We start from the raw sequence: 12957 nt of genomic DNA on the forward strand, positions 1-12957 counted from the left end.
TAATAATAATAATAATAATAATAATAATAATAATAATAATAATAATAATAATAATAATAATAATAATAATAATAATAATAATAATAATAAAATAAATACAATTAAAATAATTGAAATCATGTTATGCGAATCTAATATATTGTCTGCTAAAATTGATTGAGTAAAAATTAACAAATAAAAAAATGAATAAATAGGAGTAAAGGAATAAAATAATAATAATGACACAAAAATTATATTGATAGATGAATTTAAAGTATATAATGTGTACATAATAGATAACAAATTTTTTTTTTTTAGGGTGGCCCACCCCTAGGAAAAGCTGGACGTCCGTCGAGTGCCGGATCCCCTATAAGGGCTGTATTTTCGCCCTCTGGCGAGTCACCAAGATAGACGAACGATATAGAAACCGGGAAGTTATCGATCCTCTCCCTCTCGGCATTTTCCATCGAAAATGTCCGCCGTCTTTCAGCTCAGGCGCACTGACAACGCCACCCCCTCATCCCTCGTCACCTCTGACCCCTTCACCCAGTCTGCAAAAGGAGTTTTCGTGCTTCAACTCGGTTGACTATACAAACTTAATACAATCAATTAGTATCGAAAATGTGCTAGGAATCACCAGTTCGTTCATAGAAATACTCAATTAATTAACCGCAACAACGGAATTTTAATTTATTCCTGTGACGTGGGGTAGATCGACGGGTCATACCTTCATACTTTACGTACCAGTCGTCGGACATTATTGCTTCAACAGTGAGGAAAATACCTTCCACCGAATTGCTCGAGAGACTGTCCTTCGAGCTTGCACGTAAGCTTTTTTCCATTTTTCATTTTCAGTTTTTTATTTCGGTTTTTCACTCTTTCGGGATTTTATTCCCGGAGATGCTCTCCATTTTTCCTCTGGGGTTTTACCGTCAGTTTTCTCGATGAAGTCAATAGTTTATCGGAATTTTTCATATTTCAACAGCGAATATCCTCAGGAATTTACTTGTAATAAAAATTTATTTAGAAGAATAGAATTGATTTTGCAGAAATGATTTTTTTTTTCGATTTTTGTGGGGCCCAGGATGGGGCATACGATTGCGTGATTCTACTGGAAAAAAGATTGTTAATCTATTCAATTCATTATAGAATTTTTATTTAGTTAAATATTTTTTTGAGAGGCTCGAAATCGTTAATTAACGAATAGTTTTGGAATTCAGGAATCGCATTGATTAATCCAGGGATGGAATTTGGAGTTGAGGTCGTCTCGGATTTCATGAGTTTTTTTATTAAACTTTATATAAACAATGTATCTGCTCATTCATTCTCTTCAGACCAACAGTTTCGATGCTATTTAATTGTCCCGGTGGTTGTTTAAACAAATAAAAATTCAATAAACAAACGAATTTCTGGTCGATTCTATCGAAATACCCAATGGAAAATTTATGAAAAAAATTATAAAAACTCGATATTTCCACGTATTCTAAATAATTTCTTCCATTAAAATTCGAAAAATTCCCTCCACTCCATTATTTCCTCATAAAACAAAATAAAAATTAAAAACTTGTAATTCTATATTTAATTTATTTCAAATGAAAATCCTCACATCTTTCTAACGATCTCAATAATTTAAATAATTCCAATAATTTAATAATCATTTCGATAATTTTTTCTATACAATTTCCCATGCGTCTAGACCAAGAAATTATCGCACCGGAAATTACGCGTTTCCTATAGACAATCCGCAAACTTCAATTATATAATTGGGATATTAAAACAAAAAAAGTTGAAAACTTGTAATTCTATATTTAATTTATTTCAAATGAACTTCCTCAAATCTTTCTAATGATCTCGATAATTTCAATAATTTAATAATCGCAATTACAACCCATGGGTTCACGACAAGAAATATTGTCTTATTTACGGTCATTTTTCCGTGATTAATAAGTGAAAAATTACTATATCCCAAATTTTAAATTGCAATAAATTTTGTGTGGAGCTTTCGCAATTAGTGAATTAGTCCTGTAATTTTAATCGAATAATTTTTGGTTTTTTGGTGAGTGACCGCGTGAAAATTCTTAGAGGCATTGGTATGCACTGGAATCGATTTTTTTTCGTGGAACAGGGGAAAGGATATTAGCAGACCCTTCCGACATGATATGTAGGGCAGTCAATATACCCTATAGCCAGCTGTAATCATCTCCCCCAAAATCCTAGCATTCTTCCAATCCGGTGTGGCTTCCTGGTGCTCCCATTTGTCCACCATCCGATAAAAAAATATCAAAATTTCCCGTAACAATTGATAAAAACTTCAATTTCATTTGTCTCTAATTTTTTAAAATAGCAGCCCCGGTAGCTCCTTACGGTTCAATTACTCGAGTTGAGAGTCAATTTCAATTAAAAATAGTCACTGAATTTCCGAGTCAATCATTACTATTACAAAGATTAATTGAAATCGATTTATAAACATTACAGTGATTAAAAAAATTATGATTAGGGTTTATAGAATCTTGACGAAAGGGCAAGTAGTCATCTTCCAATTATTTATTTATTTACTTTTTTTTTGGTTGAATTATTGGGAATGTTTAGATAATTATGTGGTAAATGATAATTTGATTTGTTCAAGACAATTGTGATTATTGTGGTTAATGAATTGAAATTGAATTTGGAAAATTGGGGAATGGCTCGTCTCGAGGAATATTTTTCCAAAATTTTGTTACTGAAAATTAACAGAATTTCTGATTAATGAGTCAATCAAAAAAACCCACCGAATCATTTCTGATAAAAGTTAATTAGTCCTGGAATTATTCAATTCCCGGGCTGTGAAAAATCATCGAATTATTTACACCCGATAATTACTTGAGCTGAAGGTCAACTTCAACTTCAATTGATTCATAAAAAATGGAGCACCAAAGACAATTTAATCTTCAATAATTAAAAATTTTCGAAATTTCCGAAGCTTAAAAAACCAAAGAACGGTAAAAAAAGATCTTAAAAATAATATAAATGTCAAATTTGCAATGAAAATAAAATATCGTTCGACCGAATTTTACATTTCGCCATTTTTATTTCATATTTCTGAATTTTCCGATCGAGTGAATCTTTCATTCTTTTCATCTCGGCATTTTCGAGCATTTTTTATTATTTTTATATCGAAATGTTCATCTTTTATCGAGAAATTATCGACATCAAGTGAAATCGTCAGACATGACGTCAATATATACCGTGATAATATCCCAAGATAGCATTTCGCAACCTTTTCTCCATTCATGAGAGCTTGCGCACGCATCATCCGAGATTACGTACACCAGTCGATGGATTTTCTCTTTCTTCTTTCGTACCTCATGGGTATGTGTTTTTATGGGTGTGAGAGATGAATGAAGTATTTTTTTGTGAAGGAATGGAGTAGATAAGTGGAGGAGCCCCCGATCCAGTCAGACACGCACCGCATTGAGAATTTTTTCCGAATCAATTGATCCCTCGAATATTCACGCAATTGAATTCAATTAATTAATTCCCTCGCGCGAAAGTAATTAATTAATACAATACAACAAATAATATAACAAATTATAAACAATAACTAATTACCACTGATAATAAAATATAATAGTTTCGTATATTTAGAAATATTTACGACTGAATGATTATTTAATTGTTAATTATTGAATTATTTGTAGAATATCTGGATATTAATTAATAGATCTTCAATGATTATTTAATTGTTAATTATTGAATTATTTGTAGAATATCTGGATATATCTGGATATTAATTAGATCTTCAATGATTATAATTTCGTTGCGTAATTATTCAAACAATTGTTTCTGGGAAAAACAAAATTTCTTCTTGGCACATGGGGACAAAGGCAGGAATAAATTTAATGAAGTCATTAAATGCGACGATGGACAGCAGCCAATAGTTTCATGTACATCCATGACATTATTGAACAGTGGAAATTGCGTGGGACTAGGATGTGAATGGGTGAAAGAAAAAAACCCGAGATAAGTCCCTAAGAGGATTGGAGGACTGGGAATCCCGTCAGGGGATGGAAAATAAGTGTCCCGGAATCGCCATTTTTCATAAATACAATAGTTTAAAGAATTTTGCAAATATTCCATCATTTACTTCATGTGAAAAAATTTTGGAGTCATTCATTTCATTCATTCATTTTCAGGTCTTGCATTTTCGCTTGATATTTCATGTCAAAAACAATAAATTTATTCATTTAGTTTTTATTATATAAACATTTTTGCGTCCGAACACAAGCTTTTTTGATAGGAATAAACATTTTTAAATTATATTCGTTTATATATTTAAATTAGTATTTATTTTAAATTAGTATTTATTTTAAATTGGTAATTATTGGTAATTATTGGTAATTATGTGTTGATTGAGTATTTCTTGAAAAGTGAATACACAGTTAATTTATTGGGGGTATTTCACGGGTTTCCTTCACTATTTTTATTTAAACTTGAAGATCTCCTTTGACGGCCCGATATTTTTGCCATCTTATCCCATTTACTTCCCTGCAAACGACCTTTTTCCCCCTCTGTTATTATTTTTAGGATTGTTCGTAAAAGTCACACCCGAGGAAATGTCAGATGCTGCGATCGATATCGATAATTGACAAAAATTATGAACATTGAGAATTCACACCGAAATTTCCCTGAATTATTAATCTATCGAAATGGAATTGTATTTAATCTTCAGAATTCCTAAGCATTTAACGCGAAAAGTATTTTTTTTTTAATTTTCAATAGGAGTCATAAATATAGGGAGCATTTACCATTGAAATTGGATTTAACTTTGAATGATTGAAATCTTCGATGGAATTAATTCATTAATTTCTCCAATATTCAAGCAAAAAGTTCTCTCAATCCTCGATGTAGTGAAAATTAAATTGCATTCGATTTTCAATTGAAATAGAATTCAACTTCAAATTATTGAAATGCTCAATTACATTAATTAATTAATTCCTAGAATATTCAAGCGATAACTTATCAAAATTCAATCTATTGAAAATTCAATTTTATATGACTTTTAATATTGACAATGTGTCAGAGAACCCAAAAAATTCTCAATTAAAATTGAATTGAATCTCGAATTATTTGAAATTCAGATGAGATTTAAATGGAATTTTCGAGAATTTTTTTGAATAATTCATTTGAAAATATTCCCATCTATCCAATAACAAGAGAAATACTAGAGAAATAGTTGAGCCGACATTTACAGCTCCATTGAATAGCCTATGAAATCAGCATATGCGGCTCCAAGGCCGTTTAAATACTGTGTACTCGCCTCAAGTTCATGTCAATACATTTTTTTCTCTCTTTATTCCTCAGACCACTTGCCAGTAAATTTAGTGAGTGCGCAAAGTTCCGTCCGACGACACGGACAAAACTTTTCTATTCAATTAACAATTGCATTAACTAATCCAAAAGTATCCCCCTCCCCACATCCTAATCAACAATCGAGAAAAAATAACAATGACAATCACAATTCGTGCCATTAAAAAAAAGTTAAAAAACAATTGATATTAACATTATTTAATTGTAAAGACTTCCTGATTCAAATCAAAACGACTTAAAGTTCAATTACTTCATTAAAACGAGAATTAACTAAGAATTAAATAGATCAGTAATTTTTTAATTTTTTTTAATGTTATAATCACTCAATTTTGGAGGAACCTATAGTAATATATAATAATAATGGAAATTGTTGGAGGGAATGGAATAAATAAATAAAGTAATCAAGGTAAAATAAGTAAGTCAATTTTTTTTAACATCTGACGAACAAATAGATGAAAATATTGTATTATTATGGTCTTATTATCATTGATTATTATATTTATGTTGTTATTATTAATATTTATTAGTATATTGTTGATTTTTTAACATGAGTTTTTCAATCATCTCAGTGACGGGTCCATAAATCATTCTGCAGTGCTATAAAAAAATTCGATCAATGGAAATTCGATCAATTGCTTCGATACCATGAGTGAACAATAATTTCGGATCACTTCCTGTGGTCTTGTGAAATAAAAAATCATACCTTCGATTTACGAGTGGATGAATTGTTAAGAATAAATTAAATTTCGTGGATTATTCGGTAGCAATTTTCAATAAATCATTGCAGTTTAACTGCAAACAATAAAATCAAGTCGTTGGAAGGAAATTAATTAAGTAATCAATCATAATTGCGGGAGAAAGGAGAGACTCAATGGAAACTAAATCAACAAACAATATTATAAACATTTAGCCACCGAGTGCTTTCCATATAATAATGGACCATGAAATTATCGCTGGAATTGTAATTAACGCCTTTTTTTTTGCTCCAGATAATGCCGGCAGTGAAAAGAGATATTCCGCTGACAGCGGAAAGTCAAAATGCGGCGCGTACTCTCAACAGCTCTCAAGTTCTCGCTACATTACCCAGTGAAATAATTAAATCAGGAACAACCAGCGAGGAGTCCGTCACTGGTAATCAGCAGATAAAAATTAATTAATTTTCCTATCATTAGATGACACATCCTGAAAGTCCGGAGAGCAAAAAACCACACGACAAATTATTCAATTCCATTCTATTTAAATTCAAGTTTAATTTGTCTTCAATAAAAATTACATAATATTGATATAAAAATTATAAACTAAACAATATTATTATCAAATTAATTGTTTCATAAATTGTGGACAAATTGAATTTTGGCCCGTGACTCCAATAATTTTCCTTCAATTTGTTTGCTGTGGGAAATCAATTAAACATGGATAATCCGTAATTAAAAAATTTCTAATTATAATCAGCGGGTGTTTCGGAGGCTCCAACAGAATCAACAGTCAAGAATATTGCGACAAAATTTGAGAATGTCGGTGAAGAGATAGCAGCAGCAACAGGAATTCCAACATGGGGAGTAGTCGCCATTTTCATAGGTAATTTAATAATTTGTAGATGAAGTAATTAACTCAATGCAGTGACCTCCACACCTTAACTTCCTTCTCCTCCATGGTACCCTGAAAAATGTGAAAAAATACAGTTTAAAAAATTCAATAACTCAACTGACATTTTCTATAATAATAACCTAACAATAATTTGACAGCTGTGGGTGCAGTGGTGCTGGGTATTTGTTTCTGCTGTATAAGAAGATGTTTCCGCAAGCGTCGATCAAAGGATGGAAAAAAGGGTCTGAAGGGTGCAGTAGACCTGAAGAGTGTCCAGCTCCTGGGTGGAACATACAAGGACAAGGTTCTTCATTATTATGTTCCATTTTTGTTTGGCTAGTCCCTAGATCAATTAATCTCTATTTGTCCCCCGTGGAATCCACTTTCATGTACCTAGGTGCAGCCGGATATGGAGGAATTAACAGACAATGCTGAGGAGCCCGATGAAGCTGAGAGCAAACAGAGCGAGGTCAAGCTTGGAAAGCTCCAGTACAAGGTGAAATGACCCATGCCAAATTACCAATGTCTTGCCAATACATTTAAAACCATAAAAAATTACTCTCTTCATTCCCTACTCTGCACTCTTTCCAGGAATGACATTGACACCATTGATGTTGTGATCATGAATTTGTTACATTTTATTATTTGGTACATGGGTGTTGTTTTTTTTTTATTCTCTACGTCAATTTTACGTTGCTTTAATGACTCACATTGATCTCTTCAGCTCGAATACGACTTCAATTCAAACAGTTTAGCTGTGACAGTGATAAAGGCTGAAGAACTTCCAGCACTCGATATGGGAGGAACTTCTGATCCTTACGTCAAGGTTTATCTTTTGCCTGACAAGAAGAAGAAGTTTGAGACGAAAGTTCACAGGAAGACACTCAATCCTGAGTTCAACGAGACCTTTACATTCAAGGTAGATATACAGTGTTGTAAAATTCATCACTGGAATTTATTTGACTCCTGTTCTTCTGGGTTTAGGGTGTTCCTTACGCTGACGCTATGAACAAGACTCTGGTATTCGCGATCTTCGATTTCGATAGATTCTCCAAGCACGATCAAATCGGAGAAGTCAAGGTGCCACTTTGTCAGATCGATTTGGCACAGACAATCGAGGAATGGCGAGAGCTGCAGAGTGTTGAGGGTGAGGGTGGACAGGTGAGTTATCTGGATTTAATATTGTAAAAAGAAAGACTAATTGTTGTGGGTAAAACTGAATTATTAAATTATTTCTCAAGGACAACAAGTTGGGTGACATCTGCTTCTCACTCCGGTACGTTCCAACAGCTGGAAAACTCACGGTTGTCATCCTCGAGGCGAAGAATCTCAAGAAAATGGACGTCGGAGGTCTGTCCGATCCTTACGTCAAGATTGCCCTGATGCAGAATGGAAAACGATTGAAGAAGAAGAAGACGTCCATCAAGAAGTGCACACTCAATCCTTACTACAACGAATCCTTCTCGTTTGAAGTTCCCTTCGAACAAATTCAGGTACACATCTCATTTTTTTAATCCTTTAAATATTCTTTTTTTTACTAATCAATGAGATATTGATTCTTGATTTATTCTTGGTGTCCGGAGTTATTGACCCGGTTAAAAATATTCTCGACAGAATCTCCCGATGAAAATCCTAATTGTGAAATTGAACTTGCAGAAAGTAAATCTCATGGTAACAGTCGTTGATTATGACCGTATTGGGACATCTGAACCAATCGGTAAAGTCATCCTCGGTTACAATGCAAGTGGAACTGAATTGAGACATTGGTCTGACATGCTGGCATCTCCAAGACGTCCCATCGCACAATGGCACACCCTTAAGGATCCTGAGGACGGTGATAAGAAGGATTAAGATAACACCACTCCCCCATGAGGTAATCTAACAAACGAATAAGAGTCCAAATCCTTAAAATCCTATTACTTTTATTCTCAAATGAATTTCCAAAGCGTTAAACATTAAAAACAAGAGGCGAAATACTTCGAACTACGTTTAGACTCTTTTTAATTTTTCGTGGAGCTGCTGAATAAAGCTATATAACTGATTAAAAACAACATAAAAATTACCGAATGACAACTGAGAACGAGGTACCTAGTGGATATTATCTATCGAATGATTACTCCATCGTTTAAAGAGAAAAAAAGATAATGCTGACGTCATTATTATAGAATTTAACTGGCTCTGACGAAGTGTAGTGTCTTGTATATACACATATATATACTATACTTCTCTCTGTAGATGAGTTTTATTGTGCTGAATGGTGATTCATTATCCATCGATGACACCAACACCACACACAGCATCTCCATGCACACCTAGAGACAAATTTGATTTTGGCATCTCGAGGGTCTTCAATTGAAATTCTCAAGGCATTTAACTTGACACTTTTGTGAGCATCGGTTTGAGTCTTGAAAGATTCAACTTCAAAAAGTCTTGACTTGAGATTTTTGTTGATAAGGAAATTTATGTTGAGACTTATGGAAATGAATTATTAACGTTTCGAATTATAACTCTCGAAAGTTTTCACTTGAGGCTCAAAACTCGAGTGAATTTGAGTCGTCAGACAATTCAAAACTTTCGTTAGTTCTAGCTAGGGATTTTTATTAATTCAAATTGCTAATAAGCCTCAAGTTATTTTAAAATTCGGAGAATCTCAATTTAAGTCATGGATTTAATCTGGAAATCTGGGAAGACTCGAGCTGATGTCTTCGAAAGAATGAAGTAAAAACTCAGAAGTCCCAAAATAAAATTTGATCTCTTTAGGTGAATTTGTTTAATTCCAAAAAATCTAGTATTGGAGCGAAGAATGATTCACATTTTCATTCACCTGCATATCCCCGATTAATCATCGTTAATTCGATACATTAACAATAATTTTGTGTAGATTTAGTACCCATTGACGTTATTTTATAAAAAAATGAAATGAATTTAGTAATTCGTTGGTGGTAAAAGTTTATTGTTATACTCATGCCAATTGTCATTGTTTGAATTTCGTTGGTGACGTGCTGTCCCACAATGTCTTCGTACGCTGAAATAATAATCATAATTCATAATAATTATAATAATGATAATAACGATAAGGGAACGAAGTAGAGAGCTGTTCAAAGACGAAAATGCTAATGACGTTTTGAGTTATTTATTGTAGACACGTCGTTAGTATTTTTTGCATTCACAATTCATTTATTTATGTCTGTTTATTAGTTTGAAGAATGAAAATTCGGCATTTTTTGAATGAAAGGGGAATCATTTTTATTTTCTAACGAGCAGAAGGTTCTGGAGTCGTATGACATTCTCGTATTCATGTCGATGGAAAAAAATCTATTTTAAAAGCCTTGGAATTACAATGCGCCATTTTCTCAACTTCTGTTATAAAAATATTTGAAATTCACGGAGAGACATTATTTATAAAAATTCCAGTGTTATTGCTGGAAAAATAAGATCCATTGTTTAATGAGAATTAGGAATTTTCGTGTTCTCGTTGTTTTTGCTAAAATTTGTAGAGTTCTCTGGTTAAATTGATGGAGATTCGTGCAAAAATTTCAGATCAACATGAGAATAATTCGCGTGTTAGCGCTTGAATTTTTTATAAACAATTTCCCTCTGGGAATACGGAGTGAATTGAACAACAGGCCTAGAGTGTTGGTATCTCTGCAGATTTATAAAATTCGCGAAATTACAACGCGAATGAAAAAATTCATACGAAAAATTCGCTTTCTCTACGAAATTTTATTGAATTTCCTTCGCAACTCTAGAAAATATCTCCAAGTCTTATTAGAATTCCAATTAAACCAATATACAAATAATTAATAACATTAACAATGTGCAATTTTATCGTATAATTTGTTGAAAACATAAACAGAAAAATGCCAACAGATTGATATTTTTCTATAGAAAATTCTTGCATAGAATATTTCAACGAATAAACTATCCATAAAAATGAACATCAACAAACATTTTTTCAATAATCAAATGTTTATTTAAACCCGTCGAACGGCGTTGCATAATTTTTAATCGAATCCATGGAAAATTGAAATCTTTATAGAACTCCAATAATATTTTAGAGTTCCAGGAGAAAATCAATAAAATTCTCTAGACAAAATTTTTCTATAAAATTTCTTCACAGAGCCGCACAAACAAAAATTTGCGATGAAAAGTGACAGACGAATTGAAACATCAGACATATATTCTAGATATATTGACATACACACATGCATGTAGTTATCCTGTATTGTACATATTTTATTTCGTTGAGCGAGTATTAAACATGTAGAACATAAATGAAAAATTTGTTTCTCCATTAAAATTCCAAAATATTAACTCATCCACTGATTTCCGTATAATTTGTCCCTCAATATATTTGTAAATAATTTCGGTATCGCAACGGCCTTCTCCTAAAAATCCCCTGAAATGTAATAAATAATCGGCACGAAATTCTGCAGAGGAAAATATACACTAGTATATAAAGAAATAAATTAAAATGGACAATATATGTAAATGAAGTTTCCCAGTTCATCATTGGAATCTTTATAACCATTGACATTGATGTAATAAAACGATCAAAGAAATCCAGAAAACAATAACAAATCGATATCTATTCCAGAATTTATCGGCATTAACGCTCCAATACCTTCAGAGTAGATTTAAGTCCAGAATTACCCCAACAATTACTTAAATTACTCGATTAACTGTCGTTGGCTCATCTTTTTATGAAAACCATGTACGATTTATAAATGAAAACAATATTTGCAGCTGCATATAGTGAAAATCTTTCTGTCAGTATCTAGAACGATTAAACTGATGCGTAGTTATCGTCATTGTTTATTATTTTGTTCAATCGTTTTGTTGTCAGGACCAATTGTTACTGTAACAAGTCATCACTCTGTTTTGTCATTGTTTTGCACTCAATCATCGCCTCTTTAGGCATAAATATATCATTAAAGTGTTACGGAATAATGCGAGGACAGTCAATTCGAGCGAGTTGAACGAATCTTTATATTCTACTAATCATTTCTCTTGTTGCACTGTTAGAAATTTTCGCCATTTTCTATTATTCATTACTGATTACAAATCCATCAATCCTCAACTTTTCTTTTAATTTTTGGTTGAACTATTCGGAAAAACTCTTAATCTTCTTGAAAATTCATTTTCATCTGAATATTCACTGATTTTTTTATTTACAATTTTTCTTTTTTCCAAAACAATTCCGTTTAAATTAAATAAATTTATAACAATTTTCGTTGAAATTACAAATTCATAAAAATTGAGTTTTCATATTGAAATGTTATTATTATTATTATTATGTATGAATTGCGAATTCTTTTTTGACTTCTGAATAAACGGAAAAATTTCGGTTTTATTGAATATATTGTTGTTTTTTCAATTTATAATTATTTAATTTTTATTTAAAGGGAATGTTCTAACAGTGTACTCACCCCCTGCGCCCTAATTTGTCCAATTAATTCGCTTCTCTCCGCCCATTTAATTAGCCCTTGAAAACTCAACGTAATGATCATGATTTAATTGATTTCGACGCCTCTGTGAGGCACGTCCAGCTAAAAAACGAGAGTACCTCAGATTGTATAATAAATAAATATTATATAACACCACGATGTGTATATAAGATTATATAATTGTCAGGTACGCCAAGGAGGGGGAAAAATTGCAGGAGTGCAATTGATAAATCGAATGTATCTGCACGCATGTACCTATACACAAATGTATCTAGAGTGCCTTTGATTATTTCGAAGAATTCTTCTTTGTCGAAGGTAACAACTCGTCTCATATGCATCGCAATTGCTGTCCTCCCGAGTAGGTGAGAGTATCTGATAATTAGATTTCACATGACAATTAGCGCACGTTGCGTAGATCATCTGTACGGAGAGAAATTATTCAGAGATATTCCACCAATGAAGAAAATTATTTTCCTTTTATCAATTGATTAATGGCACATAAGCCAATCAATTTAATTTATTCAACAAAAATGTGGGAATTTACAAACTTATACCCGAAATTCTGGCTGAATTATTCATTCACCAATTAATTAATTAC

General features: G+C 32.2%; 1 protein-coding gene across 6 annotated transcripts in view; it reads left to right on the forward strand.

The window, feature by feature from the left end:
- LOC105273690 (synaptotagmin 1) overlaps window positions 1–12951 on the forward strand; it is a 15379-nt gene extending 2428 nt beyond the window's left edge. Inside the window, exons 2-11 of one of the 6 annotated variants that reach the window (XM_011316277.1) lie at window positions 298–805; window positions 6315–6456; window positions 6778–6903; window positions 7071–7216; window positions 7310–7408; window positions 7637–7831; window positions 7897–8073; window positions 8154–8405; window positions 8569–8785; window positions 12547–12951. In XM_011316277.1, the coding sequence (XP_011314579.1) occupies window positions 6318–6456; window positions 6778–6903; window positions 7071–7216; window positions 7310–7408; window positions 7637–7831; window positions 7897–8073; window positions 8154–8405; window positions 8569–8763 (1329 nt within the window). In that variant the 5' untranslated portion in view covers window positions 298–805; window positions 6315–6317 and the 3' untranslated portion in view covers window positions 8764–8785; window positions 12547–12951. The other 5 variants (XM_011316273.1, XM_011316278.1, XM_011316276.1 and 2 more) reach the window with 5 other exon arrangements.
- Window positions 12952–12957: the final 6 nt, after the last annotated feature.

Source organism: Fopius arisanus, unplaced genomic scaffold (genome assembly GCF_000806365.1).
Source record: "Fopius arisanus strain USDA-PBARC FA_bdor unplaced genomic scaffold, ASM80636v1 scaffold00006, whole genome shotgun sequence".
NCBI lineage: Eukaryota > Metazoa > Arthropoda > Insecta > Hymenoptera > Braconidae > Fopius > Fopius arisanus.